The sequence below is a fragment of the Aphanomyces astaci genome, assembly GCF_000520075.1.
Source record: "Aphanomyces astaci strain APO3 unplaced genomic scaffold supercont1.102, whole genome shotgun sequence".
NCBI classification, from domain to species: Eukaryota; Oomycota; class Saprolegniomycetes; order Saprolegniales; family Verrucalvaceae; genus Aphanomyces; species Aphanomyces astaci.
The window spans coordinates 70447-82952 of NW_009798365.1; the positions used below are offsets into that span (position 1 = coordinate 70447).

At 47.9% G+C, this 12506-nt stretch overlaps 4 protein-coding genes across 4 annotated transcripts; 2 read left to right on the forward strand and 2 right to left on the reverse strand.

The window, feature by feature from the left end:
- Positions 1 to 237: 237 nt before the first annotated feature.
- H257_17269 (hypothetical protein) lies at positions 238 to 2614 on the forward strand (the record flags this gene model as incomplete). The annotated part of the gene is made up of 4 exons (XM_009845994.1): positions 238 to 255; positions 535 to 693; positions 1064 to 1412; positions 1470 to 2614. The coding sequence occupies 4 exons, from the start codon at positions 238 to 240 to the stop codon at positions 2612 to 2614; spliced, it is 1671 nt and encodes a 556-aa protein (XP_009844296.1).
- A 585-nt stretch (positions 2615 to 3199) lies between these two features.
- On the reverse strand, positions 3200 to 4060 carry H257_17270 (hypothetical protein; the record flags this gene model as incomplete). Its single annotated transcript, XM_009845995.1, has 3 exons — positions 3200 to 3345; positions 3605 to 3800; positions 3911 to 4060. 3 exons carry the CDS (start codon positions 4058 to 4060, stop codon positions 3200 to 3202), a joined length of 492 nt encoding a protein of 163 aa, XP_009844297.1.
- A 1101-nt stretch (positions 4061 to 5161) lies between these two features.
- On the reverse strand, positions 5162 to 6344 carry H257_17271 (hypothetical protein; the record flags this gene model as incomplete). The annotated part of the gene is made up of 4 exons (XM_009845996.1): positions 5162 to 5299; positions 5332 to 5895; positions 5935 to 6084; positions 6168 to 6344. The coding sequence occupies 4 exons, from the start codon at positions 6342 to 6344 to the stop codon at positions 5162 to 5164; spliced, it is 1029 nt and encodes a 342-aa protein (XP_009844298.1).
- A 3762-nt stretch (positions 6345 to 10106) lies between these two features.
- Positions 10107 to 12264, forward strand: H257_17272 (hypothetical protein; the record flags this gene model as incomplete). The annotated part of the gene is made up of 9 exons (XM_009845997.1): positions 10107 to 10115; positions 10171 to 10397; positions 10490 to 10584; positions 10671 to 10744; positions 10796 to 10935; positions 11007 to 11208; positions 11277 to 11541; positions 11608 to 11668; positions 11829 to 12264. 9 exons carry the CDS (start codon positions 10107 to 10109, stop codon positions 12262 to 12264), a joined length of 1509 nt encoding a protein of 502 aa, XP_009844299.1.
- Positions 12265 to 12506: the final 242 nt, after the last annotated feature.

Here is a 12506-nt window from a genome sequence, read left to right on the forward strand (position 1 = left end):
GATGTGACAGGTGGGTTAACGGCTTGCCACCACCTTGCCCGCACCCAGCTCCTAAGTACCTGGCTCATGACGAACCCTAGCTAATGCTTGCCTGGGAATGTGTCTCAAGGGCAAGTATGGCTTAGAATCGCTAGCCTAGTGAAGTTCCCCAATGTCTCAACCGCACCCGCATCCATTGTATACAAAAGTGCATATTAGTGTAGAACTAGTGAAGTAGACTAAGAAGATTTCATAGTGATGAGGATTAAGGAGATCGTAGTAGATCCTCAGTAAATTCATTGTGCATTTTGCCCTCAACTACACACGCTTCCTTCCAAAGTGCTACAATTAGTAGCACTTCCTGGTTCCCTCGCCCAAGCCCCTTCAAACTGCTGTACGTAGCCAGTCTTCTTAGAGGTTGTTGTGGTCGTTTGCAGAGACAGCACATCGCCAATAGTTTTGAAAACGTGGTCTTTGCTATCTGCCGGTTAAGCTACACCAAGACCTTTGCGGGTTCGTCACCCACGCGTGGTTATTAACAAGTTGCGTGCCCAGATCCCAGAAGCGAAGAACTCCGACGCCCGCAACGCTATCCAAGAGATCACAAACTTATTGATCCACCGGAACGACCAAATCGAAGAACTGATTGAAGATGTCCTCGAGCGCAAGATCCAAGTGTACCAGAAGGCCCGTAAGATGAAGGCTAAAGCGAGAGTAGATCGAAGTAGAGTAATTGAATTTCACAAAAATTACAAGACGGATGAAGTTTTGCGCACAATGGCAGAATCCTTTCAGCGACATGAACAGCTGTTGGAAATGCTTACACGTACCCAAGCAGCTCAGGTGGAAGTGAGCGAGCGAATAGCCAGTCAACACATCGAACGAGCGACACGACAAACAGAACTTAGAGTTGAAGGATTAAAGATGCCGAAGTATTATGGACGAATGGACGAAAGTATTAGCCTATACATCCACCAAGTTACGACCTTTTTCAAGGCAATGAATGTGGATTGCCAAGAAAACGATGGGACTCAACAGCGATGCATTGCCATGATGATGGCAAATTTCCGTTGCCTTGCCGCAGCCTGGTACCAAGAACGGCTTTCGCGCGGTGAGTTTCCAAGCACCCTCATTGAACTACAAGAAGAGCTGCGAGTCAAAGTTTGAACCCGACAATTTACAAGATCGGCCGCGTGATCAGCTTTACGAATTGAAGCAAGCCCAGTGTGCGAGCTTGACCGAGTATGTTGCTAAGTTGCGACGAATCTGTACGCAAGTGTGCGAATTTGCCGAGCGCGACAAGGTGTCCTGGTTCCAACGTGGTCTGCAAACCAGAACTTGTGAGGAGTTGCAGTATCGTCGTTGTGAGACTGTGACTCTCGCGATCCAAGTTGCCCTGAACTATGAGCGCTCCCACAACTCGATCCTTAACGGTGGTCACGCCTGAGACCGCGACCGCTTTTATCGCCACGATCGCCGCCCACATCAAGGATTTCAAGATCTCCGCCATCCGTTCAACAACCGACTCCAAGGAAACCGCCCGCCGAATGCGTATCCCCCAAGCCAGCACCAAGATGACGATATGGAAGTAGACAACGCCCAAGTACAACACCGTGGACAACGCCAAGTAGACCCCTGTTACAACTGCGGACGCATGGGCCACAGAATCAGTGACTGCCGCTCTCAACCCCGGAACAATCAAGGAAGAAGCCAAGCTCAACCCCAGCGCAACAACATCTCAAGACATGCCAACCGGCCTCAGCGACCCCAGCGCAATACACCAAGTCGTCAGCACAATGCTCAAGTAACCGAAGTCAACAGCGACACAGAAGACAGCGAAGATGACGTAGAAGAAGTGATCCTAGGCAACAACATGGGCCTAGCCCAGCAAGACTCCGCGGAGGAGTCGCTTAACATCAATACCGCCCAGCAAGCAGTGCCAGCGCAAGAAAACAAGTTGATGATAGTTCACGGCGCACTCGACAATACAAGCGTTCGCATCCTGATCGACTCTATTGCCTCGAACTTGCTTTGCCGCCCAGGCTTGGCCAAGACAGTGATCCGCTCCGAAGAAGTTCAAGCAGAAGGCCTTGATGGACACTGCTCTGGCATCAAGAAAGTGAAGGAAATATCTGACACACTTTGCTTTGGTCAATGGACGTTCCTGGATCTTATACTTACCGAGTGGGATCTCGGGAAGAAGGACTTTGACGTCATAGTGGGAAAACCTTTGCTCTTTTATTTCAACCCTGTCATCGACTGGCCAGCGGTATGTGTTAGGGTAGCAGCAACTCTAACCCGCCACGCTAATGACAAATTCAATGTGTTGACAGCTACCAACGTTGATTTTGACATCATGCTCGGCAAAACACAGTACGAGCAATGTTTTCAGGCAAACCTTCGGTGCAGCCAGTCGACATTCCGCTGTCTTGCGTCGTGGCTCAGCACATTACATCCAGAGTTGATGAGACGGGAGACGTCGCACTGGTTCAAGAAGAAGGTTGCAGTGCAGCTGTATTTTCTGTGGTCCGAGGGTGGTTATCGTGAAACAGGAGCTGCATTTGGCATGTCCAAATCGTGGAGCGTGGAGACCGTGAACGTATTCGTCGCTGCCTTGGCGAAGCAAGCAAAGTAGTGGATTTCGATACCCCAAACCCCCGCCGAGTGGCTTCGAATCGAGGATATCCGACCTGGATCATACTCCGACAAGAAAATCTGGAAAACATCGAAATTGGGAAAATCGATTCATGGAAAAATAGCTATGGGATATTTCATATCCTGGTCGATGCTTGGTACACATTGCTGTCATGGCTTATCACCCCTTTCGTTTCCCACGAAGAGGGTGGAAAGTTGTCCAAGTTGCAAAAGCACTTCAATTTTTAAACTCTCCAGCTACAGAATGTCGGTCGAATGCGCGTTTGGGTGGTTGAAGGAACGATTCCGAATTTTGAAGACGCCCGTGAAGGAAAGGTCGTTGAACCGTACAGTATCCGTCGTTACCGCATGTTTTGCACTGCATAACATATTTTTGTACTACAAAGACGATCTATTTGACAATCCCTGTCAACGGCGCCATCGGAATGATCACGTCCAACCTCAAGACGATGACTATGTTGAAAACAATTCACTGCTTCGACACCTTGTAGTGAACAAGCGTTATTCCATTGCAAAGATAATTTACCAATAAGTTGTCAAATTTGAAATCTCGAAAAGTACGTGCTTACTCATTCTTATTTCCCTTTTCGGCAACTAAGTGAGACAGCAGTTGGGTCATCGTGTCCGATTGCGACTTGATCGCAATTAACCCATTGTCCAAAGTGGTACCCAGTGCTGGCTGCACTTGGGGTTGTTGAGGCATCGACGTGCCTAAAAACATCAACCCTTCCTTAATTGCATTGAAACCAGCTTCGAGTGACTCGGATTGTGACTTGGATTTCGCGTCACGACTGCTCTTCTTTTGTTTCTGCTTTGAAGGCTCCTCCGCCATTTCTATTCTATTTCTTTGGTATCGTCGTCATCAGCAACGAACGACGAGTCGACAGACTCGCCAATCATATCTATTAAATATAATTTGTAAACGTGTGATAAAAACAAAAAATTGAATAAATACACCAACATTGCATACCCGTGCTGTTTTGTAAGCTATCGCCCTCGCTGATGTCGTCAGTGCTCATAAGGGACTCTCGCTTGTACCCGATCTTATCACCCCAATACTCGAGCATGGCGTCGAAATGTATCGGCTGCGGTGGTTTGGTCGCATTCCCTGTCGGACTAGCCAAACTGGGCTTCGACAACGACCACTCGGACTTCATTTTCGCGAGCTAGTGCATTTATTAGTTTATAAAGCTTAAACATGAAGTGTCTTACCTTATATTGCACCTGCTGCAGGAAATTCCCGCTCCATGGACACACTGAGCTCCGTTGCTAGGACGACATATGCCTCTCGCTTGCCGTAGTTGTTCTTGGATTCAAAACGAGGCGCCAAGGCCGACTTATACCGTAACATGAACATCTTCTCAACGCTGTCGTCGCACCAGAGGTATGTGCGTGGCACTTGCTTGCGAAAACGCTTGGGTTTCATTGCACTTGGTTGTGGAGCCTCTATTACTCATGGTTGAATACAACAGGTCGGATTCGTGTGTCGTTATCACCTAAGCTTTCATCACGGACTGTGATGTCTTTGTCGTTGCTGGCCAAGCCATTCATTAAGTCTTTAAACCAGTTGGTGACTATTACACAATATAACTGAAAAGTTCCAATTTGACTCAGCCACATCAAAAGTATTCACTCTGCTTCCAATTTGGTGGCAGCTACCAAATACTACTCTGGCGCACAATAGTTGTCGCCTCCATTTCACTTGATTTATGTATGCCAAATCTTGAGTTTTCCGAATAAACCTGTCTAATTGGATATGAAGTATCGGATTATATAGCTAAATACACCAGAATCGGGTGATGGCAGGTCGCTTCCGATATGGCTTGGTGACGCATGGCTGTATGTCAGCTCAGAGGTATGGTGCGAGCACGCTTTCAATGAATGACATGTAGCATTCAATCTATAGGTTCACTCAGCGGAGTACGAACTCTCGAAGAGTTCCCTAGTAGCAATAAGAGCATGGCACAGACATCGCCGTCCTCCCATCGTTGGTGGAGCTACTGGACTACAAACAGGCCAAACTGCGTTGCGTGCCAGTGAGAAGCTTCAGAAGAGATGTATAATGCTACAGGAATCGAAGTGTATGTGAACTAACGACGTCTTCATAGCCTGGCAGGTGAAGCACCACAACTTGTTCTTCGCGTGCTGCAGTTCTGATGTCGTAGCATCAAAACTACGACAAAATGAGAGGACCTGGAAATAGCCAATCAAAGAGGAGATCCTAAGATATCGATTGCACCAATCAGAAGCAAAAACGGTGGAGTATTACAAAAATTCCACCAATAAGAAGTCGAACGTGACAATGTTATGCGCCAGATTAGTACACATTATAACTGAATTTATGCAAACAAATTTACTTTTAACACAGAAAAATGCGAAAAGATTGACATACTGATTAGTTACTCGCTCTTTTGGAAACTGTACAAGGTCTGAACAATTCAAACTAAATGACCGAACGATGCATGTAGCGAACAGATCGGTCCATGGCAATACGATTCTGGTAGCGGCGCTGAGAGTCGGCACGCTTTCACTTGTGTTCGTTCGCCATCCCTTGGTAGCGCGCCATGATCAACGCATAGTAGACTTCGTCTTCAGCGCGCACGGGCATCAACGAGATGTGAAAGTTGGTCAACGCAAATGTCGTGCGTTGAATGACTCCATAGATCTTCTCACCCCATATGAACGTGACGGGGACACCTTCCACAAGGAGCACACGCGGCCGAAGAAGCTCTCGACGACCACACGGTCGGAGGACACCCGGCGGTTGCGCTCCACGTCAGCGACGTCCAAGGCTACATTCTGCGGGCTGCGCTTCGGATGGATTCCACGCAGCGTATGGTCAACACCAATGTACCCCATGTCCACGAGGCAAGCCCATGTCGCCGTGTACTCAGCTGACAGTTCACCATGGTCAGGCATAGCGGCTTCGCAGGCGGACTTGGTCAAGTTGGTCGTGTGCAACTCACGGCGTGTATGCAGGATCGTAAGATCGTGCACAGACCCAGGATGTGCGTCGGACATTGCAACACAGCGCCCATCCGGTGAGACCGCCGCCTCGATCTTGTAACCATACATGTGATGCTTACCACTGAAATAGTGCTTCTGTTCCGCGAACCGTCCAGTGGGGCGCAAGGAAGGTTGGAACTTCACGTCAACAGTGTATAGGGCATACGGGAAGTTCGAAAACCGCCTGCTTGCCGCAGTCAAGGAGGTCATCGTCGGGCAAACGATCAGCTGTTCCGAGAATAGCGGCTCAATGGTCTACGATGTGGTCAGGCAAGCTCAAAGTAATGTACCAACCATGACAACTCGCATGATGAGTTTCTCAAATGTCGGTGCTTTGAAGCCAAAGTCAGCAGCGTGCTTGTCCCAAGTGCTGAAATGCTTCATCACGGTCAAGGCCATGAATAGGCTATCCTTGGGGCTTGTTGAACAACGGCGTCCACGGCCCTCCATCCACGCCGCGCTCATGGTGTTAGCGACCATGGACCAGAGTGTTTCGAACTCGGATACGGTAAAGTTTGTCAGAGTACGGATACCCTCTGGTCCAAGGTCGTCTCCAAGATCGGGTTGGCGACGTCGTCGACCCGTTCTTCGTTCAGTCGAGCTATCTCGCCGTTGTCGACAAAGGAAGATTCAAGGAACGAACGTTCACGGACGGACTGTTCTTGCAGGCGGATGAACACGTTGTTGGTGTTGATGGGCGCCATGATAGAGTTAGTGCAGATTGCAAAGTGATGGATTGATAAAAATCTGTGAGGGGTGAAGTGAACCATAGTTTTGGCGGCAAAATGCGCGGCTGGTATTTCTAGAAAGTTGTAGTTAAACCTACTTGTGTCAAAACAAATTACGTATTTTAATTCCCTTAAATAGTACATTTTTTTTCGCCAAACGCCAAACACTGTTTCTACTTAAAGTGTACTGTTATTAGGTAGTCCATTTGGTTTAAACAATGCACCTATTTTTGGGGGTTTGAAGTACACTGTACTTGCGAACTGGCTGGCGTCCTTGGAATTCTGTTGTTACTCGTCTTGCAGATGAGTAGATATTCCTCATATGTTCAAGTGAACTCATGGTTCATCTAGTACAACTGGTCTATCGTTGTGCTTTGCATTGCTTTGACACGAAGCGTGCACAAGACTGGTTAAAATTTTAGAGGACTTGGTAAATCGCCAAAAAAGACATGAAGAATCAGCAAGTGCAATGCTCAATTAATAATCACCTAGTCAAGTGGAATGTGAGCATACATCAAATCAGACACTATGTAATTGATCAGTACTGAAGTCTATCACCAAGTGATGAGTTATATTGGAATTCTGTATGGTTCTTTATGGTTCTTTCCTATTGCGATTTGTCTGAGATCATGAACGCACTTACTGTTACTAAGGTCTATTGCATACCCAGGTGCTTCTCTGTACGACCAGTAAACACGAATGACGTTCGCAAGCGTGGATGGTCATTCTCTGCCTGGCAGTGCCGTATAAGACATGAAGTGTATCCGGAAACCGGTTAACTTGGGTCAATCAAATCTCTTTTGTATATGTTGGTTTGGCCGAAGCATGAACGAAAATATTCCCCGACCAGGCCCTAACGTTAACTTGAAAACACTGTATCACATGATGGGTTACATTCCACGCCGACTTTCTTGTGTGAACGGCGAAATGTGTTGTGACAGTGACAAATTTTGTTGTGATGAAAACCTGTACTCCTGTGTGGTTTCGGGGCACTATTACAAGTGAAAAAGCGATTCATCTTGCGGACTCAAAATATCGCACCCATTTTGGATGTACCAAAACGACACAACAAGACGTCACCCTAACAAGAGAGAAAACATCCTGCCGTGTCGTTGTGGTATGTACGTATGTGGTATGTACTGTACGTATGCAAGCTCTGTTGTGTCTGTGAGTCGCTGTTAGTGGCTGTCGGGTGGGCGCACAATTCGCTCGCATTGACTAACACCAAAGTAGACTATCATGAATTGTAAGGGATTCAGTGCACGTACAGGGTGTAGTGTCGCTGCAGTCGCTGCATTGAATGTGCTACCTGTGTATGTATTTTGGCAGTGTTCATGGGCCTCTTGTCAAGTCCAGCCACGTGAAAATTCCCACATAAAAACACCACGTGTGAAAAATTCATACCCGTTATTTAAGTCGACGTTCCATTTCTCGTATAACAGTAAACTGCACAAGAGGGACGCTTGGGTATCATTCCGTAATGTCTTCAATGGAGAGGATCCATTGCTCATTGGAGTAGTGATTCTTAAACCGGAGATTTATGCAGTTCACAGGACTTGAAATAGTGTCGAAATTCTTACTCGTGCTGATGAAAAATGCATGTGAAGTGGGAAACTTTTCATTGGCTGAAAAAAAGCAGGAAAATAATGAGGTTTTATTGGTTGATTTCTCTCAATCCTATGCGCATTGGATACAAGACTACAGAGAACCGAGTACTGTATCGTGGGCGTCGTCTATAAACTATCAATTTTTCACAAAGTTTTTTTACTTCTATTTCATATTAATTACTCAAAATTTCAGCAAATTGAGACGTAGAATCGACAGATCTCGATGTGGTGAAGAAATTCTAGGTAAGAAATAGATATTTTAACTTAGCGGTATTTTACATGGGCGTTTGGATATTTGGCCATAGGGGTTGGCCGCTGAGATGTATCTTGATATTTTTATGTGACTCTTATCCGTATATAATATCCGGAGGCAGTTGGGACCTTTAACCTCCCACTATAGGTTAAATAATAAAACTTCCACTCTTCGATTTGGCCAGTTTGAAGCTTTTAGATGACGTGCACCATACAGAGAACCGAGTACTGTGATATTCTAAGGCCGAGTCTGGATGCCACAGAAAATTATATGTCAAACAATATTCTGACAGAGAATTCCCTTTTCAAATGCGAGGTGAGAAAATATTTTCAAAATTTTGATGTGACTTCTGGATATCCATGATGGAAGGAGATCTCGGCCTACTACCCCCAAGGACAAGGTCTAGTTGAACGTTTCAACCGTACGAGCATTCAGATACTCAAGATCTATTTGAATGACCATCAGACGGACTGGGACACCTACCTACCGCGTGATCTCTTTGCGTATCGCACATCCCACCACGAGACTCTTGGCGACTCCCCATACATTTGCCTCTTTGGACGAGACGCCACACTGCCGTTGGACTTAGCATTTATCGACGCCGAACCCTCCTGGACGTCTAAGGACTTGCAATATAAACGTCGTGGGTCTACAAATACTTCGTTAAGTCCACTCGTCCAGACGACCATCGGACGACCATGTTGACACCGCGACCCACGTCGTACGCATGATCGTCGAATGTCTACAAACGTACTCGATGCGCTTGGAAGGATGGGCAGCACCTGTTCTCGTTATTCTTGAATTCTATGAACGCAGCTTCCAGTGATTGCTCCACGAATGTGCATCGTAGGAGGTACTAGGAGCCAAGATCACACACAGCTGTAATCAACAAAGTCTATTAGGGTCGTTAAGCAAGAGTACCATTCCTGGAAACATGTCCGTTCTCAGTTCAAGGCCTAGGCGCATCACGAAAGGCCAACAGCGCTGCTTTAGCGCATTCTTTTTGAACATTGCCAACTCTGGCCACAACGCGAGTACTTTCGTCCGTAGCTAGCCAATCGTCACTATGCCAGGAAATTCTGTGAGCCAGTGTGACAGCAGCTGGATGCTTGTAGTTGATTCCTTGGGACGCGTGGGCTTCCTAGGGGTTTTCGCAACCCATCCTTTGCGTGGTTGGATTTATTATGCACGCATGCGGTAGTTGTCTTTATCGGGAACCGAAAGGATTTAGAGTCAGTATAGCTTCGACCTCGCATGATTACTTGAGTGCAAATTGTGCGATCTGCTTCGGTCAACGCTTCATTTCTGCGATAAGAAGCTTATTATCAGCAATGGACAGCTTGCAGCGTCATACGGCCTTGTCGCGAGGGGTCTACATCGTGCCAAGAGCTTGCTCAGTTGTATCGTAGTGTGGAGTAGCATGCTCGTTCTCCATGATGGATTCCGATTGTTTACTGGCTGTGACCAATACCGGTAGAATTAACGTTGCTCGTTATCAAGGCGTTCCATAGCATGAAAGGTCCGACCGTGGAATTGTCATCTATGAATATTTTTCTGGTAACAAAGACACGCGCCAGAAAATACCCGATAACCAAAACTAATCAACCAATAGAATGTATGAGCCGGAAACAATTTCGAGAGGTTGGAAGTTACCAGAATTGCTCGGAGCGGGATGGCTGCGCACCCTGGAGAATGTACTTGCCCTGCCACATGATAGAGTCATTAGTATCGGCGTCTTGGATTCATCGCGGCACAGTCGCTGGCACAAGGGGACGGTGCGTTCAATGGGTTGTTCGGTCGTCCTGTGATGACTCTTCTGTCTTGCCATGGGTGCGGTAACATGGGGTTGCCGACAAGGTGGTCCGACCATGCCCAATCATGCCGCAGGTATGTATGTGTGTGCATGCGTGTATGTTATATGTATTATTACTCATCGCGATAGTCGTGTCGTAGCATCAACGTGTTGTCCGAGCCGCCGCTTGCGGCCGCCGTGGCCCACGGGTTTGGTCGCTCGTGGGCCACAAAGCCGCCGCACGTATCGTCGTTTGAGTCGTTGCTTGGCCCCATATACGAAGGGGCATGGTGGGGCAACATGGGGTTGCTGACGGGGTGGTCCGGCCATGGTGGGGCGACTTGGAGTTGCCGGCGGCATGTCCAATCACGCCTCAGGTAGTATATATATGTGCATGTGTATTGCTTAGTACTCAAGTATGTTGTCGAGTCGTAGGATCAATGGGTCGTTCAGCAGTTGCTTGTTGCAGGCGTAGCTCTCAAGATTTAGTCGCTGTGACCACCGACGAGATGACAGGACCACTGGGCCAAGTGCTCCGAACTTCAAGGGTCCGTGTCTACCTGGGTACGAATGTCCATCCATGGTTTATACTTCTGAATATTTATGAATAACACCAATGTATATGCAGTCTTCTTTACACGAGGCTTTAGTTGATTTCGTCAAGGATGTCCAACGAAACTGGGGGGGGCGGATCAATCACTCGTCCATATGCACGAAGCTGGCGGTAATGCATAATCTTTTCATTGATATGCCCCAGTCGATGAGTGCCTTGTAGTGCTTTGAGAACAGCGCTGGTTCCCTTCGATTGCACGTTGTTGCTGCGCAGAAACTCCAGCGCATCGATCTCTGCGGCAGCTCCTGTGGACAGCACGTCGTCGCGGAACGTTTGGCTGTGCCATGGAAAGCAATGGGCTGGTAGTAAAGTTTTTGAGTCAGGTAAATCGACAGTCCTGCACGTCGCTTGTCTTTACTCTCACAAATCGTAGGAAGAAAACACCACCGCCGTCGATGGACAAGTTGTGCTTTCGAACCATCGTCAAATTTGGTGCAAAGGCGTATGTCATAAAGCCCAATGAAATCCTTCATTGGGAATTTCTCTACAAGGATTGTGGCTACATCCTTGTGGCCAAAAATGATTTTAGCCAGTTCAAGTGGTTGAAGGAATCCGACGTGGCGAACGCACAAATTGTGGCGCGTTGTTTGCTGCAGTGGTTCAGGGTTTTTGGCGTGTGTTATCTCACTGGGTGAGTGGCCAGGGATCCCTCTTCAAGAACGAGGTGATTGCCAAGCTCAAACATGTGCTGAGGGCACATCATTATTTTACCACGGCCAGATGTCCATGGGCGAACGGAACAGTCGAAAGTGCGATGAAAGCGACCCTCAAGGCGTTCCGAGCACTCCTGTCCGAGTGGTTGATGCAGCCAGGCCAGTGGCCACTGATTGTCCCAGTGGTGATGTTGGTCCTCAAACAAAGTCCGTCCGACACACTCGGTGGTGTAGCATCGATTACTGCCACGACGGGTAGCTGAGCGATGTCGCCCTTGGATTGCATTCCAATTCCGGCGGCAACAAAAGTTACGACGTTAGACGACTTGCTGTCGTGGCGAAACGATGACATGACGGCGATGGCAACCGCCTTGGACAAAATGTATGCGACAGTGTTGGAGCCTTTGACACGAACGCGTCAGACGTGAAAGAAGATCGAAGGAAAATGGCGCGGAAATGGCCCAGTTCGACGTGGGTGATTTTGGGCTTTACATAGACGTGTGGTGGATTTCGCACTCAAAGCTGAGTGTTACATGGCGTAGACCAGCTCAAGTGGTCAAGACAACATCTGATTGGATTTTTGAAATCCAAAATTTGGTAACGGGGGTGGTCCGTGAAGCCCACAGTAGTCGTCTCAAGTTTTACGCCGACAACACCTTGGATGTGACGGAAGACCGACGGCCATGTGGTCGACCAGTTCCTCGACTGCCGCTACAACGATCGATTGGTCGCGTTGAAGTGTGCGTACGCTGGCGCGGCCTACAAGAAATTGAAGACTCGTGGGAGCCGGCGGCCAATTTGTTGGAAGACATTCCAACTGAGTACAAGCGCTACGTGTGCTCCATAAAGGCCGATGCTCAAGTCAAGGCAATGGCAACTGCGTTGGGCGTGATGCAATCGTTGGGGGGGATTGTTGCGAATTGGCCATTCGCAGAACCCCTGAACCCCTCCCAAGAAGGTATCAAAGCGTTCGATTAGGTTGGATATCCTGTGTGCGATCCGATTCGCTAGTTAGATTATTGGCTGCCCAGCAGCTGTGATGTCGACCTTCCCATACACTATCGAGTGCGTCTCGGGTGAATTGAATGTATGGGGCGATCTATTGAGCCGATGGGGTTCGGCTCCGACGGATCTACCAGTTGCGAATGTTCGCAAGTTGATCCATGTGGTGTCGCCTTTGCACAAATGTGGATTTCGAGTGGCCGACAGTCGCTACGATC